This window comes from Coniophora puteana (genome assembly GCF_000271625.1).
Source record: "Coniophora puteana RWD-64-598 SS2 unplaced genomic scaffold CONPUscaffold_5, whole genome shotgun sequence".
Classification (NCBI taxonomy): domain Eukaryota; kingdom Fungi; phylum Basidiomycota; class Agaricomycetes; order Boletales; family Coniophoraceae; genus Coniophora; species Coniophora puteana.
Window position 1 is genome coordinate 973,313 of NW_006913057.1, and position 16,020 is coordinate 989,332.

At 55.2% G+C, this 16,020-nt stretch overlaps 7 protein-coding genes across 7 annotated transcripts; 1 reads left to right on the top strand and 6 right to left on the bottom strand.

Moving 5' to 3' along the window:
• Positions 1-427: 427 nt before the first annotated feature.
• On the bottom strand, positions 428-1,321 carry CONPUDRAFT_152848 (uncharacterized protein; the record flags this gene model as incomplete). The annotated part of the gene is made up of 3 exons (XM_007769608.1): positions 428-610; positions 696-796; positions 847-1,321. 3 exons carry the CDS (start codon positions 1,319-1,321, stop codon positions 428-430), a joined length of 759 nt encoding a protein of 252 aa, XP_007767798.1.
• Positions 1,322-1,618: 297 nt separating this feature from the next.
• CONPUDRAFT_164664 (uncharacterized protein) lies at positions 1,619-2,629 on the bottom strand (the record flags this gene model as incomplete). Its single annotated transcript, XM_007769610.1, has 3 exons — positions 1,619-2,118; positions 2,200-2,258; positions 2,350-2,629. 3 exons carry the CDS (start codon positions 2,627-2,629, stop codon positions 1,789-1,791), a joined length of 669 nt encoding a protein of 222 aa, XP_007767800.1. The 3' UTR covers positions 1,619-1,788.
• Positions 2,630-3,050: 421 nt separating this feature from the next.
• Positions 3,051-4,142, bottom strand: CONPUDRAFT_164665 (uncharacterized protein). Its single transcript, XM_007769611.1, has 3 exons — positions 3,778-4,142; positions 3,625-3,722; positions 3,051-3,571 (listed from the first exon to the last, which is right to left on the bottom strand). Exons 1-3 carry the CDS (start codon positions 4,028-4,030, stop codon positions 3,152-3,154), a joined length of 771 nt encoding a protein of 256 aa, XP_007767801.1. The 5' UTR covers positions 4,031-4,142; the 3' UTR covers positions 3,051-3,151.
• Positions 4,143-4,220: 78 nt separating this feature from the next.
• On the bottom strand, positions 4,221-5,330 carry CONPUDRAFT_164666 (uncharacterized protein; the record flags this gene model as incomplete). The annotated part of the gene is made up of 3 exons (XM_007769612.1): positions 4,221-4,910; positions 4,969-5,048; positions 5,102-5,330. 3 exons carry the CDS (start codon positions 5,328-5,330, stop codon positions 4,572-4,574), a joined length of 648 nt encoding a protein of 215 aa, XP_007767802.1. The 3' UTR covers positions 4,221-4,571.
• A 319-nt stretch (positions 5,331-5,649) lies between these two features.
• CONPUDRAFT_143552 (uncharacterized protein) lies at positions 5,650-7,204 on the bottom strand (the record flags this gene model as incomplete). The annotated part of the gene is made up of 2 exons (XM_007769613.1): positions 5,650-6,390; positions 6,470-7,204. 2 exons carry the CDS (start codon positions 7,202-7,204, stop codon positions 5,911-5,913), a joined length of 1,215 nt encoding a protein of 404 aa, XP_007767803.1. The 3' UTR covers positions 5,650-5,910.
• Positions 7,205-7,870: 666 nt separating this feature from the next.
• Positions 7,871-11,439, top strand: CONPUDRAFT_72311 (actin actin-like protein; the record flags this gene model as incomplete). The annotated part of the gene is made up of 15 exons (XM_007769298.1): positions 7,871-7,894; positions 7,959-7,995; positions 8,105-8,201; positions 8,254-8,850; positions 8,906-8,977; positions 9,035-9,318; positions 9,611-9,693; positions 9,895-9,931; positions 10,048-10,075; positions 10,128-10,196; positions 10,258-10,854; positions 10,911-10,982; positions 11,034-11,178; positions 11,235-11,373; positions 11,429-11,439. 15 exons carry the CDS (start codon positions 7,871-7,873, stop codon positions 11,437-11,439), a joined length of 2,292 nt encoding a protein of 763 aa, XP_007767488.1.
• Positions 11,440-12,271: 832 nt separating this feature from the next.
• Positions 12,272-13,254, bottom strand: CONPUDRAFT_143553 (uncharacterized protein). The gene is made up of 6 exons (XM_007769614.1): positions 13,064-13,254; positions 12,902-12,972; positions 12,797-12,842; positions 12,729-12,738; positions 12,660-12,673; positions 12,272-12,598 (listed from the first exon to the last, which is right to left on the bottom strand). The coding sequence occupies exons 1-6, from the start codon at positions 13,160-13,162 to the stop codon at positions 12,467-12,469; spliced, it is 372 nt and encodes a 123-aa protein (XP_007767804.1). The 5' UTR covers positions 13,163-13,254; the 3' UTR covers positions 12,272-12,466.
• Positions 13,255-16,020: the final 2,766 nt, after the last annotated feature.

Genomic DNA, 16,020 nt, shown 5'->3' on the forward strand with positions numbered 1-16,020 from the left:
TATGGGCAGACCTGAGTGACAGCACGCCTCGAGGCGCCAGGGGGTGCCTTGCATGACCTTCTCCTGAGTTGGCACGCCTCCGAGAACGCGGACAATCCAGCGAGGTACGGGAGAGAGTGGAACGGCGGTTGGACGCTTGGCCTGGGCGTGACACGTTCTATTTTCCTTCTGCGGTATGCAATACGTCGTGAGCTCTGTCCAAGTGCTAGCTTAAAATGTGTTTGAGCACCAGTGTCGCCACCGTAGAGAATAAAGTATCGATGCTGTTGTAACACCAGCATGGACAGTGACAGGTAGCCCATTAAGTAGTATACGGAATAAGTGGTCTAAGAAGAGTTATATTTTGATATTACTTATATCAGATATATGATGCAGCATTAGTTCCTTGCCATCGCACGCAAAATCAACCTCGTCATATTCAGAGCCCTCAGCGACGCTCGTTTCCAGGAAGCGGCGCCGCCCAATACGCGTAAGTATTATGCGAGAGCGAAGATAGGGTCTCCGAGTGATGTACGGGCTTGGGGAAGTCGGGGAGCACCACGGGCTCCGGGGTGGAGAAGCCGGACGACATCGAGAACTTTTCGTCTCTATCTGAGAATGAGCTGTCAACCTGCAGATAACGCAGCATCGAATACGTCAGCGTCAATGAACTCGGTGTGGCCATCCCTTAGCGGATCGAATCCGCTCAGACTCACCTGACGATTCGCGTCTGAATCACGACCCGGCGCAGCACCGGACCGTCTCGCGGTCCACCGCGTCCAGAACGCTAGTGGATGCGCCTTTGTTTCCTGTGCAGCTGAAACCGTTCAGGCGTTAGATTGCAGGAAAAAGAAACACGCGACACACCGCTCTCAGCCGCCTCATCGCGGCACAACTCTGGCGTCGCCAGCCCCTTCAGCGTCACCTTATGCTCAAACTCTTCTGCCCCCTCCCCACCGTGACCATGGGACAGAGGCGCCGCAGACCGCCGAGCCGGCGTCCTGCACCCAAAGTACACAATAGCGAGCACAGCGAGCCCGCCGAATATCCCGAGCAGGGCGTACGGCAGTACGGTGTTCTGCGAGACAGTGTACGGCGACGGCGGTGTTCGCGCGGTGTGCCGTGGTGCGCCCGGGATGTCGTAGTGCGGGTGCGCGACGGGGTGCGCGGGCGGCGTCGGTGCTGGTCCGGGGGTCGCGGGGATGACGCGCGGGTGGGGTGTGGGGAGGGTGTGTGGGGTGGATGGGGCGGGGGTGAAGTGGGAGGGGTGCGGGTACGTTGAGGGGAGGGATGCGTAGGACGCGGGGGGCGCGCGAGGGGAGATGGTGAGGAGGGGAGACATTGGATATGGAGTGGTGCTGTTAGTGCTTACGGAGGAGGGGACGGGATGTGAGTGATTAGTGGGTGAGGCTGGCGGAAGGGCTGGTGGCGCTCCTTCTTATAGACGATAGTGTGAGGACGAGACATCCAGTTAGAGTTGTAACGGTCAGTGTACTGAGAACCTGACAACCAATCTAAATCAACGTTGCCGTCAGTCCGAATTCAAACTTTCAGAAAATCGACGTGACCCGCCTGCCTGAGGTTGTGCAACGGATCTGCATGGCAGAATTGCACAACTCCCATTAGCAAAACGCGAAGAGACTACAGAGCCAATCCAGCGAGCCACCGAGATAAACGTTCAAGGACGAACACAAAATCAAGAAAGAACGCAGCAGCGATAGATTGCTACAGATCGGAGACGAGCACACGGCCATAACCTCTTTGAACACAAGGCCAAGAAAAAAACGCGAGCTACAGTATCAAGCTTAGCTAGCGACGATACACAGGCAGCGGTGTCGTAACCTCGCCCGCCAATCCGCCGACGCCCGGAGACTGAGCATCAACGCCGCCGCTCTCTGCGCTCTGGTGTCGGCTGCTGATACGGGGCGGCAGCGGCGTGTAGACGTCGCCCGGCCGTATCCTCTTAGTGTCGCCGTAGTGGTACGCGTTCGCCTGTTGATGATAGTCGGGCGCGGGGGAGTACGGGGGGTTGGAGAGCGGAGACTTGGTGTACGCCGTGGTGGGGAGCATGGGCAGGGACTCGAAGGTGCTGCTCTTGGGGGATTTGTCGCCGGCGAGCGTCTTTTCGGACGCGAGGCTCTGTGGGCGTTCAAAAGATTATCGTGTGAGTTGGGTGGGTGGTTCGGAGTGAATTATTATGGTCGGGATTGAAATGCGCACGTGGATGTCTGCTTGCCGCTCCTTCCACCCCGGCTTTGGCGTTACACCCGCGCCGCCCGCTGGGTTATGTTCGTATGTATATTATGATACATTGTGCACGATCAGCGCTTTGGCTTTCATTTTATTTTTTACAAAGTAGTGAAGGCTCACCGGAGTACACGTACGGCGGCGTCATGTTCTCGAACGTGACCGCGTCCTGCTGCCGCCCGAGGCGCTGGCGGCAGATGTGGCACGCCGTCGCGAACGCGATGACAAAAATGGCGACGACGAAGAGGAGCGGGAGGAGCCCGTCGGTGACAACGTAGTATGAGGGCGGGGTGGGTGTATGCGTGTGCGTGTGCCAGGGATGGTGGCGGGTGTGGGTTGGAAGGTGGTGGGATAGGGGCGTGCTGCCAGGGATAGGGGCCGACGATGAAAGGAGATGCGCCATTTCCAAGGTCCAAAGTAAAAGAGTGTGGTCGTAGAAAGAACGTGGTGGTAGGCTGAAGGACGTTGGAAGGCGGTGGTGAAGGTGGGGGGTGGAGAGAAGAAGAGGAGCGAGGTTGAACGCAGAAGATATACGACACCGCCTGGCGGCTGACAGATTTACTACCGCGCTGTTGTCCAACTCCCGCCAAAGAAGTACGGAGCATGGACGAGATTAAAATCAGAAGACAGTGCCCGAGAAATTGTTGCACAAGCTCAGGCGTCCGGAAAGATGTAGAAAAAAGGTACGAGAGCAGGAAAGAGCGACGAGATTATAGCAGCATAAGACATGTCGATATTACAACAACATTAATGCGCGTCGACATTACAGCAGCAGCGGAAAACGCCAAGTTAGACAAGTACATTACAGTGAGATGGTAGGTGGAGACGGTGCAAAGACAGCGAGCATTAGTGGTAAAAAAAGTACATCCAAAGAGGAACAACGGCATAGTCCGTCATTATCCAGCATTGCAACATCACATCATCATCAGAGCGACTTGAAGTAGACCATCGGCCTCACGGGCCCCTGGACAGGCGACAGCTTCGGGTCCCTCTGCATCTGCGCCATGCGCTCGGGCGACGTCGGGGACGTGGGCGACATGAACGCGGGGCTGGGGCTCCGGGCGCGGAGAGCAGGCGGCATAGATAGGTAGGCGACGGGTGTGCCGTTAGGGTGCAGGTTGATCTCGCTGAACGAGTCGTCGCTCGCGTTCGGGCCCAGGAGACGCCGAGCCGGGGAGCTACGGTAGCCGGGCCGCTTGTTGGGTGTCCGGGGCAGAGGGGAGGGGAGAATCCAGCGGTGCAAGCGGGAGGGGACGTCGTGGATTGGGGAAGATGCTAGTGGAGCCGAGGGAATAAGCTCGTGTGGCGAGGTGTAGGATGCGGCGGGGGGTTTCTCAAAGTGCTCCTGAGTCGCGTGTTAGCCTGACGGGACAAGGAGTGATATCAGGAAGTATTCACCTCCAGGCTGTCATAGGACCGGTTCCACTGGAACCAAGTCGACCACGACGACCGAGAGCTCCGTTCCTTCCTTGCAGTCCGCGGCACCGTAGAAGAAGCTGATGTCATTCAGTATTTAGTGTTGCACTTCTACGTTATAGCTGTTAAACACACCTTTGGGCATACCATGTCGAGCTTCCTCGTCAACCACCTTCTTCAACTTCGCATAGGCCTTGTAAGCCAGATACGCGATGAGAATGACGGTAGTAGTCGCGAAGATGACCAAAAGGACCAGCAACAGCGTGTATTGTCCCTCCATAGATATCGGTGTATCGGTATTAGCGTTGGAGGTGGTGGTGGTGGGAGACAGAGATGCAGAGAGTATGGGAAGACCAAGGCGACTCTGGTTGAAATGCGGGGAGAACATATAATAGACACGAGATTTGCTGATCAAACCGGCTTCTCGGGGACGCGCTCGGGGCTGGTGATGCGCTTCCGTTGGAGTTTGTTTGGCAGCCGAAAGTAAACAAGGAAGAAGGCCGGTGCTTCGATGATACGCGAAACAGAGCCAAATGGTCTCAGACTGGATCGGCGACCAGATCAGTGTTGGACTGAGCAAGTCCGAATCGGGGAGCACTCCAGGCTCCAAGAGTCCATGTGGCGGCGTCAAGACCGCGGGGAAGAGGCCAGCATACGTTGGCGCATTCCAAAGAGCACCCAGCGAGCACAAAAGAGGGAAAAAGAAGTCGAGAAGCACAGATGGTCAGAGGCCAAAGACGAGACAGCCCGGACCCGGTTTCAGAAGCTTCGGCTCGGTATTCGAATTAGGCTCGCAGAGCCGGCGGGTATCACTACATGCGACGACACAAGATACGGTAAAAAAGAATTCCAACGTGCCAGCTGCAGTTCTATAGAAGCTTCTGAGCCATCGAGCGCGACTAGTCGGTTGCTTGGGGCGATCGGCGCGCTTATAGCAATGGCGTTGCCTTTTGCACGGGAGAGAGCTTCGGATTGGACCGCATCTGCCGCACCCGCCGTTCGGCCATCGTAGGCGCCGACGATTTGATATCCTGTGACGTCAGCAACGGAGAGCGGGGGCTGTCTGATGTGCTTGCAGAGGGGGTTTTCGCTGTTGGTTCGTTGCTCTGGAACGGGCTCAGTGGGTCCATTGCCAAGGGAGAAGAGATCTCAGGCCGGGAGAGGAAGGCAGATTTGTTGAGACGGGGTGTCCGGGCGGGAGCGGGACTGCGAGGAGGTGTACTGGGGGACGGAGAGGCGCCGATCCGTGGTCTCGTCGGCAGGGGAGTCTGAGAGTGCATGTTGGCGTATACACCAGGTCGCAGCAAAGGAACAGCCTCGGCTTACCTGCTCGTCGACCTCTTTGTTCGCTAGCTTCACCCAGCTCCCCTGCCGCTTGCGTCGGGAGCTCTGTTTGCTCTGTTTACCTGCAAATAGTTAGCATACGTTGTCGAGGACCTCATAGCACGTTGTCCCGCACCTCTGGATGTCCGCCGCTCCTTCCTCGCTGCTATGATCTTCCGCTGCTTAATTCTGGCAGAGTACCACTTCCCGATGAAGGCAGCTATGCCAAAGACCGCGACGAAGCCAAAGACACCCAGAAGAGCGAACGGGACCGTCTTTTCCTTGCCAGCAGGATGCGACGACGACGCCATCGAGGAGCCGGTGTTGGTGGGGGTAGGCGCCCCGGGAAATGCAGTTGGAGACATGCTTCGATGATATGGTTTATGTTACCTGCTTGCCTTGTGACGATCCGGAGAACATTGGACGGGCAGAAGGATTACTAGGTGGGGTTGCTTGAAGGCCTGGAGTCGCCATGCGCGCAGAAGCGAGCGGCGGCTGTCCCGACATCGCTCGGGAATATGACATAGGAATGCGCCTGAGTCAAGTGTTGCGGATTCCTGTTGTATGTAGGGCTGACAAAGGATGGTATGGTGCTTGGATGCATGAGGAAGAGGACGGTGCGCGCGGAATGCAGAGCGTGCTGCAAATGTCAACTCTTTTTGGCTCGAAGCGTTTCGATATATAGGGGGTTTCTTTTCTCATTAGATGCACGTCTTCTAAGGACAAGTTATTGCGCATACGTCATGCGCACATGTACATGTAATAGTTTTTTTGCGTCCGAGTGACGCCGATTAAATCTAACATACTAGGGGTATATATGACTAACGGCAGTCACGATACAAAACACCCGGAAAGAACGCCGCAGGGAGAGACCAGAGATTACATCAGAGCACAAGAGATATCCAGCAGGCCCGGGGTATATCGCATCGACAGGAATCAGGAAGCCTAGAAGAAGCCGCTGTTGCTGTGCCGGTTCTCTCTCACCATTGCGATGGCCTGGTCGCGCGACGCCATTGACGGAAGAGAGGCGGAGTGCTGAGGGCCCGAGGCGGTGGGAGGCGGGGCGACTAGCGTTGTGCTGGATGGTGCGGGGGTGATCTCAGTGAGAGCCAGAGAAGGGCCTGCGAGTTCAGGGCCCTGAGGGGGAGCAGACGAGGGAGGACGCGAGGCGTCTGCGGTGCTGGCGCTGGTGCTAGCGACGAGGCCTAGGTCCGCTAGAAGGGGCGTGTTCTCGCGCGAGGGCTTCTTGGCGTCGTACACGGAGACGAGCGTCAGCTGGGAGGAGGGGCCGTGGGGCCCGCCGGCGTAGATCCCGGAATTTGAGGACGCGGGGTGGAGGGTGTTGGCGGGCTGCGCGGCGGGTTCGGGCGTTTCGAGAACGGGGGGGAGGAAGTCTGGTTGGGGGCGTTTCGAAGACGCTCGAGCCTGTACACACGGCGGGCGGATGGTGTAGGCTGAGCAACAGCGACTATACAGGCGCAGTGAGATGTGTGGAGAAACGTACCTTGAATCTACTTGCCGCACGCATGAGCGAAGATTTGCGACGGACCGAGGGAGCCCCGTGGCCTTCAGCAGAACCAGAACCAGAGGCAGCAGAAGCAGATGTTCCAGCGTGCGAAAAGGCCCCGGCGAAGTCGACTTTCTCGAGATCGGAGCTGTGGATCCGGACTGTCGACGTCGACCGCGGATGCGCCGCAGCATCTCCCTTCTCCTGCGCGTCCGAGTCAGTGTGTCCGCGCCCGAGCAGCGATGTCAGCCAGCCGGAGCCAAACAGAGAACGGCGCCGAGCTTGCGCGTCGTCGGCGCTCACGGCCTGGTCTGAGGCGACATTGTGGCTGGGCGTGCGCAGATCCTGAGTTCCACCCAGAGGAGCGCCGTCCGCATGCGCAGGCTGCGCCTGCGCCTGCCATTCGTTCTGGTATTGGTACTGATTTTGGTTTTGGTTTTGGTTCTGGGTGTCCTGCTGGCTCTGCGCGGCGCGGAGGAGCTTCCTGCGGTGGTGGTGCTTCTGCACGACGAAGCCGAGCATGGTCGCCATGAAGAGGAGGAAGAAGACGAGCACGAGGGTCGGCGCGATCGGGAACTCTTTGAGGTGTTGCTGGATGTGGGATTGGACCTGGCCTTGTGTTGCGGAGGGGCTTGTGCTGGGGTGTGCGGTGGAACTGGGGCCACCGCTAGAGATTGGGGGCGCAGCAGCTTGAGAGGGCGCCGGGGCGGGGATGGGTTGTTGGGGAGCCATTGGGCGTCCGCGTTGGTGGGTCACAGGAAGGGTGATTGATGAGACCAGACTCCGGGGAGGGCGACAGCTGCAGCAGGCTGCGCGAGAGCAGGACGCAGACAAGAGAGGCGCAGTAGGTGACTGGAGCTAAGGTTTCTTCTAGAAGGCTGTTATACCCCATAGCGAGGCTAGCTCGACGAGACTGGAATGACATCAAAGCCCTCTTCGAACGGCTGGATCAGTATCCAGAGGTCAAGTTCAAAATCTGGCACAGCTGGAGGTATCCTGGTCAAGGCGGTCTAAACACAAACCTGGCGGTGATGATCGCGGCAACAGCGGCGCGCACATGCGGTGGCTGGGAAGCGAAATAGGCAACGCAGCATCTCGACATTTGCTTCGCGCACAGCGAAAGTCGCGAGTACGCCTCCGCGATCGCTGCGTTTGGCTGATGTGAATGCAGCGCAGTTGATTTTAGAAGCTGGCTGTTAATTCTCTGCGCGCGGAGTGCGTAGCGCTGGCTGCGTCTTGGCGCTGCGTGTGGGGTATAAAATGTGGAGGGAGGGGTGGGTTCAAGTGCAAGTTCGAGTTCATCGAGTTCCTCCTCTGCTCCCCCAGAGCTATCCTCTTTTTCCTTGGTTCTATTCTACAACAGCTTATCTCTCATATTCCCTCATAATAACCTAAAACATGGAAGACGAAGTCGCTGCTCTCGTATGCTCTCGCCGAGTTTCTGTCGTTCGTGGCACACAACTTACCTACGAATGTTATTGCGTAGGTTCTTGACAATGGCTCTGGCATGTGCAAGGCGGGATGTAAGTAGCTATCACACAACACTGCACGCTATCGCTGACGACGTCTTTAAAGTTGCTGGTAAAGGTCTTGCTCATACCACTGTTATCGGCCATTGAAGTATTGTTCTAGGTGACGATGCGCCTCGCGCTGTTTTCCCGTCCATCGTAGGACGTCCACGCCATATGGGTGTTATGGTGGGTATGGGACAGAAGGATTCCTACGTTGGGTGAGCACCTCCAATGAATCCACTTACCTCGGCTCATCAATATCCTGCTCAGTGACGAGGCCCAGTCCAAGCGCGGCATCCTCACCTTAAAGTACCCCATCGAGCACGGCATTGTCACCAACTGGGACGACATGGAGAAGATCTGGCACCACACCTTCTACAACGAGCTGCGCGTCGCGCCCGAGGACCACCCCGTGCTGCTCACGGAGGCGCCGCTGAACCCGAAGGCGAACCGGGAGAAGATGACGCAGATCATGTTCGAGACGTTCAACTCGCCCGCGTTCTACGTCTCCATCCAGGCGGTGCTCTCGCTGTATGCGTCCGGTCGTACCACCGGTATCGTCATGGACTCGGGCGACGGTGTCACGCACACGGTGCCCATCTACGAGGGGTTCTCGCTGCCGCATGCGATTTTGCGGCTGGATCTCGCGGGGAGGGATCTGACGGAGTATTTGGTGAAGAATTTGACGGAGAGGGGGTATTCGTTCACGACGACGGCGGAGAGGGAGATTGTTAGGGACATTAAGGAGAAGTTGTGTTATGTGGCGTTGGACTTTGAGCAGGAGCTGCAGACGGCGGCGACGTCGTCGGCGCTGGAGAAGTCGTATGAGCTGCCGGACGGGCAGGTCATCACGATCGGCAATGAGCGGTGAGCGTTTCAAACCTGGTCGTCGCTGATGCTTGAGATGCTAAATAGCATGTAGGTTCCGTGCACCTGAGGCGCTCTTCCAGCCTTCATTCCTTGGCCTCGAGGCGGCGGGTATTCATGAGACAGCGTAAGTCCCTTGATGTTGCTTGTTAGCTGGGGTATTCACAGGTATCTTCGACCGCAGATTCAACTCGATCTACAAGTGCGACATGGACATCCGCCGCGACCTGTACGGCAACGTCGTGCTCTCCGGTGGCACGACGATGTTCCCAGGCATTGCGGACCGCATGCAGCGCGAGCTTACCTCGCTCGCTCCCTCGAGCATGAAGGTCAAGATCGTGGCGCCGCCGGAGCGCAAGTATTCTGTGTGGATCGGCGGGTCGATTCTGGCGTCGTTGAGCACGTTCCAGAATCTGTGGGTGTCGAAGCAGGAGTACGACGAGTCGGGTCCGGGGATTGTGCATCGCAGTGAGTCGCCGTTGTTTTGGTCCTTGGATTTATTGGAATCTGATGGCGGGGTGTCCAGAGTGCTTCTGAGAGTTAAGCGAACGGTGATTGCAATTAGTGGTTGTCTGGGCCTCTCGCTGCACATAGAGTTGACTCTGGACATTGGGGAAGGTTTCAGTGGATGGCTTATTGAGGTGCTCTTGTCTCGAACGTCTTGTATTATACTGGAATGAAATCTAATCGTGTCCTTGTCCTGTTGAGTGGACGGGCAATGATAAGCGCGGCCTACGTCATGACGTGTCGGATTACACAGGGTTGAGGGCGTTGGAAGTCCGCAGTGGGGAATGGAACTCCGATTGGCTGGGCGAGCGGACGGACTGCCCTAAATCAGGCGGCGTAGGCGAGCACGAGTTCTGACCTGCGGTTTGACTTGAACGAGTTTTAACCTGATCTCCCCCATCTTTCATCCCTAACGACCACCACCTCCCTCTCTTAACGAACAACTCACCATGGAAGACGAAGTCGCGGCCCTCGTACGTCCACCTGCCCTGTCTCAGCCCACTATCTGTACTCATCAGCTCTATATTGTAACGCTAGGTTATCGACAATGGTTCCGGCATGTGCAAGGCTGGCTGTAGGTACCCCCAATCGATTGTCTTGAACTCTTACTGATCCCTCTCCCGACAGTCGCTGGTACTACATCCACCCCAATCCGTCCGTGTTTTCTACCTAACTAACGCGTGATCGCAGGCGATGATGCCCCCCGTGCTGTTTTCCCGTAAGCGTTCCGTGTCGTTACACGTGTACTTTCATTGACAATTCCGCGACAGCTCCATCGTCGGTCGTCCCCGTCACCAGGGTGTGATGGTCGGCATGGGTCAGAAGGACTCTTACGTCGGGTGAGTCGCAGCCAGTCGCGCGCAGCACACCCACAGGTCGCTTATCACGTAAGCGGTGCAGTGACGAGGCTCAGTCCAAGCGTGGTATCTTGACCCTCAAGTACCCCATCGAGCACGGTATCGTCACCAACTGGGACGACATGGAGAAGATCTGGCATCACACCTTCTACAATGAGCTCCGTGTCGCCCCCGAGGACCACCCCGTCCTCCTTACCGAGGCTCCCCTCAACCCTAAGGCTAACCGCGAGAAGATGACCCAGATCATGTTCGAGACGTTCAACGCCCCCGCGTTCTACGTCGCCATCCAGGCCGTCCTGTCGCTCTACGCCTCCGGTCGTACCACTGGTATCGTCATGGACTCTGGTGATGGTGTCACCCACACCGTCCCCATCTACGAGGGTTTCGCGCTCCCGCACGCCATCCTCCGTCTCGACCTTGCCGGTCGTGATCTTACTGACTACCTCATCAAGAACTTGATTGAGCGCGGTTACTCGTTCACCACCACGGCTGAACGTGAAATCGTCCGTGACATCAAGGAGAAGCTCTGCTACGTCGCCCTCGACTTTGAGCAGGAGATGCAGACCGCCGCTCAGTCGTCTGCTCTTGAGAAGTCGTACGAGCTTCCTGACGGTCAGGTTATCACCATCGGCAACGAGCGGTGAGTTGATGATCGATGTCGGTGTTCGGAAGCGTGTTTTAATTATGCGACTATAGCTTCCGTGCTCCTGAGGCTCTCTTCCAGCCTGCCTTCCTCGGTCTTGAGGCTGCTGGTATCCACGAGACTACGTAAGATGTGTTCAAATCTACGCACGTTCCATTAGCTGACTATCTGTTTAGTTACAACTCCATCTTCAAGTGCGATCTTGATATCCGTCGTGACCTCTACGGCAATGTCGTTCTCTCTGGTGGTACTACTATGTTCCCTGGTATTGCCGACCGTATGCAGAAGGAGCTGACCTCGCTCTCGCCATCGAGCATGAAGGTTCGTGTGCTAGATTAAGCTCATCTTCGTGTGGTGTCTAAAAGCAGGATATATAGGTCAAGATCGTTGCTCCTCCTGAACGCAAGTACTCCGTCTGGATCGGTGGTTCCATTCTTGCTTCGCTCTCGACCTTCCAGAACCTCTGGTGCTCGAAGCAGGAGTACGACGAGTCTGGCCCTGGTATCGTCCACCGCAGTACGTGTTCCGCCTCCATTCTTCGTTATGGCCCGTGTCTCACCTTGCTGTACAGAGTGCTTCTAAGCGCAAGTGCCGGGCGACTAGAAGTCAAAGAAAAGGATGCTTTCCGTCATGTAGGGGTGTTACATATTTTTGATTTCTTCCATCTGCTGCTCGTCATCATCGGTTTCCTAATCCTTTTACCATTCTCGTCTATCCTTTTTCGCGGTGGTCTCGCGTTGCTCGCTCGTGGTCATGGGCGGGGGCGATGGGGTCGCTTGTGCATGTTTCTTCAGTACGGATGTGAAGTACGATCATCAATAAATGAACGATTGAAGAATTTTAAACTGAATGGAGTGTTGAATCCTACTGAAGTGAGCGTCAACTATTGTGGGTGACGTTGTGTTGTTGGTGTTTTGTGTTACTAGTATTGTCGCTCAGTAGACGATTTCAACTCGGTTTGCTCGCAAACGAACGACGAGGTTGAGCGATACCAGCTAGTTCCTTGTATGCTCAAAAGTTCATTTCTCATGGTCGCTTGCACAAAGCTCTATCCCTGCTTTTGCCATCCACTATCGGATAACCTATAATGAAAAATCCCACTCATTCGTGAAAAAACATAACCTTCACCCGATCCGCTTAGCTCCGGCATTCGTCTGGAGATGCAAACCATATCTACAAACAGTTTTGGAAAGAATTCATGCAAATAACTAGTCTCGTTCAGCCTTCGGCAGCCCAACGAAGGCTAATGAACACTTTGGTCGCGCCAAGTAGCACCGGGCCTGCCGTTCCAATGCCCGTTGCAGCCTCATAACTTCCAATTTCGGCGTCAAAACTACATGGACGTGTAGCCTGTCATCCGAGCATCAAAACGGACCCGGTAGAATTGCTAGGTTCGAGGAAATTGTGGGGTTATTTGAGTTTTTTGCTGTAGATTCGCTTTTCATTGTAGGTTCTACGATAGTACGTTTCGCTCCTATTCACTGGCCCATACAACCTGCATTTTATGAGGTAAAGGATATGTGATGATCTATGGCTGAGTGAAACTTGTTGCAGCTCTATGCGTCGGTCATCTCGTTTCTCCCCGGCCCCATGCCTAACCACGGCGTTTTCAGGCGGAACGGTTCCAGATCTTGTAGGCGCCGATCTGCGTGTCGAAGCTCCAGGCGTCCCAGCAGTAGGGGGTTTCTTGAGTGTCGTAGTGAGCGTACAGGAGGGAGCAGTTGACGTCTTCTTGGCATTCCTATATCGAGGAGAATGGAAGTGAGTTGTTGCAGAGACTGTCATGGTTTCTGATGACGTACCTCCATTGAAGGGTCTGTGGCCGGTGATGTGTGGTTAGATGGGTTCGGAAGATGGATGGGTGTGCTTACAGAAGTCGAGCTGGGGAATAAGTGTGTTAGGGAAGTTTGTTCTGCTAATGGTGGGGAGGGTGCGTTACCTCGTATCCGCCGGTGAAAGGGCCTTTGCCTGCTTGGTCAGCGAACCTACAGGGTACAGTCACTTTGAGTGGGTAACAGGATGCCTGGGAAGGTGCGATGCTTACTGGACCGAGGAGATGTTGGCGCCCTCGGGCAGGACGATGCAGTTGCCGGGTGCTGCGTCTGTGACGGTGGTCTAGTGGGGGTAAGGGAAGGGAAGCAACGTGTTGAGGTCAGTTGTTTTGCGGAGGAGTGGTGGGATATGTATATGAGGAGTGAACACTGACGATGGGCGTTGTCGAGCAGAGCTGGTCCTGGTCGACGTAGGTGGAGAAAGACCAGGCGGAGACGAGGGGAGCGAGGGCGGCGAGAGCGAGGAACTTCATGGTGGTACTTGCAAGGGTGAATCCGATCCAGACGTTCTGGCCGTCAGGGCGGCGGGGTTATATAGCGCTTGGATTGAGGGAGCATATGCTCTGCATACCAACGGCGGTCGGAGATGAGAAGATACGGCGCTTTGTCACTTGTGGCCTCATGTCGAGGTCGATCAAAGTTGGCTGTCAAGTAGTTTGATGACACGTCGATCGGCGTATTAGAGTCGAGGTTGCAATTGAGTCAAGCTTGAGGCGACGTTTGTTGGGTTGAGGAGCGGATATCTTCTACAAGTCTGTCCAGGTGTGTAGTTTCCCTTGTAGATCTGATGCGGGATTTCCTGGAGTCGGCGGCGCTGCAGCGTGTAAGGGGTATACCTGGGAGGAAAGACCATGCATCCGAGTGTCTTTACGCCGCATGCTAGTTTGCGCAGGTGCAAGAAACTCAGGGGACCGAGCTCTTGCCTCGGTCCTGAAGTTCAGTAGTAAGCGGCAACGGGCAGCAACGGGCTGACATTGACAATTCATGGTGGCTATATAATGAGTTGATGCTCAGAAGCGTTGGTGTTCGTTGGTGTCGAGGGCGAGTCCGACCTCACCGGGGTATATGAGGGTATATGATAGCTTTTTCTTCAAAGTGCCGACAATACTCCTGAGTACAGTTAATGGTCTATGTCAGGGTCATCCACGGTTGTTTTCCTTGAAGTCTGAGCAGGTCCCCTTCGCTGATAACAGTGCCGTTTGCATCCAGCTAAGTGTTCCTTGACAATCCAGCCATGGAAAGAAAGAACTTCGGCTTGGTTTCGACCACGGAGTAAGAAGCGGGGTCGGATATAGTTATACTACAATTCTGCGTAATCCATGCACAAACGGTCAGAATCAGCTAGGCTGGCTTCTGTTTAACATGTTAACTCCGTTGCAGATGTAGCTGGCTTACGGATAGACCAGCTGTGCTGTGGACATGGCCACCATCCGGAGGTAAGATTTTGCACTTTCGGCGGCCATGGACTTAACGTTCCTCTCCTGCAGTCGTCAAGCCCCAGCCCCGAGAAGTCCGAGAACCTTGTAAGCGCTCATTCCAGAAAGATATTGCGTACTGGGGAGCACTCCGGAAGGTCCACAGTGTACGTTTGCTCAGGACTTTGGTTGTAGCATGTCGACAACAGCATTGGCACACCATACTTATTCTCGTTACTTGTTGCTGGTCTAGCTACAGAGGGGATGATAGTGATGGTTGCTTCTGGGAGTGAAGAAGAGAGCGGGAAAGAGCTCGCTTGAATGTGGCTTTTACGAGCCACTGCCAAGCCTGCCAGTCCTAGGTGACTCCAGAGTCAAGGCCATGCTCAAGGCTAACGCCGACATGGAACCTTCTGGGATCGACTTCAACCATAGCCATGATACGTACCTATTTCTCAGACGTAAAGCACTGAAATGTGGTTTGAAGTTAAGTGGAGGCGGCATGGTCGCAGACTCACAGTGAGGGAAGAACATAATACGCAACCCGGGGTCGCTTGTTAAAACGTTAACTTCTAAAGTAGACAGAAGCTCCTATTTGCGGAAGCACGTGACTACATTTCTAGATTGCTCGCGTTCCGGCCACGCGTCTCGTTTTCCAATCCTCCTTCGACCCATCATGCATCATTGATTCATCTTCTACTAGGTCCCACTGCCATACATGTACGAGAGGCAAAGATCTATGCGTGTAGCTTTGTCGTCGACACACCGACGATCTTAGAGGGTCCCTCAACGCTTTCAACCCGCCCGGATGATAATGACCTCCCCCGCTCCACCGAGCCAGAGGGGCGCGTGTGGGCGCCTACTGACTGCTGGATATTCGATGCTTTCAGAGGGCCTGATTGCTCACGTACTAGTGCAGTCTTGGTGTAGACACGGTAGCCCGTGACCAGCGATTTCTGTCCTTCAAAGTAGACCCTCTGGGCCCACTTTGAATAAGAAGACCGTCTCGCATTCCAGACACATGCGTAGTCTGAATGCAAGTATGCACTCGGCTTGCGGGAGCGGCATTAAGATATTTGTTTAGGCAAGTCAAGAATTGATGTCCTCCTGACCTTCAAACAGCCTGGACCATAGAAACAAGAGGCTATGGAAACTTGAACGGTTTAGGTTAGCGTTGATTAAGGCCGCGAGACGTGACGAGAACTAACGAGAGGATCACCAGGCCAACCCACGCGAACAATGATACATATAGCTACCGTAGCCGGGGGTGTTGCCTCCGGAAGGGCGCTACCGCAAAACTTTGATAGGACCTGTCAGAGGTCAGTAGTACGGGGTTGGTGCGCCTGATTAGCAGCTGATACCTGTACCTGTCCTCTGGGAGGCTGACGGAGGGGGCGGTAGTGGTCAGAAGACGGGTTTCTGCTATGCCGGACTGCGAGTCCCGCAGCAGAGACGGGTAGGCATAATCAATGTTAGCCAATAGCTCCCAACATTACCATGAACTCGCAGTGAATCGGTGCAAAGTGGCGCGCAAGCTCGTGTGGATCGAATCTACAAGTTGCAAGGCTGCCGGAAATATCCAAGCAACATCCGACGGAGACCTAAGTCTGGTGAGCACCAACGGAGGTCGAACCTCCGAACCAATAGATGGGGGATGGCATCGAGAGTAGAGGTGAAACATCAATAGAGTACTTTGACATTGAGTGGGGAGGCGCAGAGGAAGTGCACAGGTAAGTTTCCATGGCGGATCCTTGGCTGACAGTGATGTTAGTCTTGATTCAGGAGTATGAACACCATCTACTCGCGTTGGAACGCGGACCTTTGAGCACAGGTACGCAGTATGAACTCTAGCTATGGTGAGACCGGGCAGCTTCTGCTTTTGGTCCCACCATCTAAAACCTATCTCTTCAGAAGGA

What these genes read in the sequence shown, in the direction of transcription:
- CONPUDRAFT_164665 (XM_007769611.1), bottom strand. Translation starts at nt 4,030, where the DNA reads ATGTTCTCCCCGCATTTCAACCAGAGTCGCCTTGGTCTTCCCATACTC. An exon ending in TCGACATGGTATGCCCAAAG is followed by an intron (nt 3,723 to 3,777) that starts GTGTGTTTAACA and finishes GAATGACATCAG; the next exon opens with CTTCTTCTACGGTGCCGCGG. An exon ending in GGTCCTATGACAGCCTGGAG is followed by an intron (nt 3,572 to 3,624) that starts GTGAATACTTCC and finishes CACGCGACTCAG; the next exon opens with GAGCACTTTGAGAAACCCCC.
- CONPUDRAFT_143553 (XM_007769614.1), bottom strand. Translation starts at nt 13,162, where the DNA reads ATGAAGTTCCTCGCTCTCGCCGCCCTCGCTCCCCTCGTCTCCGCCTGG. An exon ending in TCTGCTCGACAACGCCCATC is followed by an intron (nt 12,973 to 13,063) that starts GTCAGTGTTCAC and finishes TACCCCCACTAG; the next exon opens with ACCACCGTCACAGACGCAGC. An exon ending in GCCAACATCTCCTCGGTCCA is followed by an intron (nt 12,843 to 12,901) that starts GTAAGCATCGCA and finishes TGTACCCTGTAG; the next exon opens with GTTCGCTGACCAAGCAGGCA.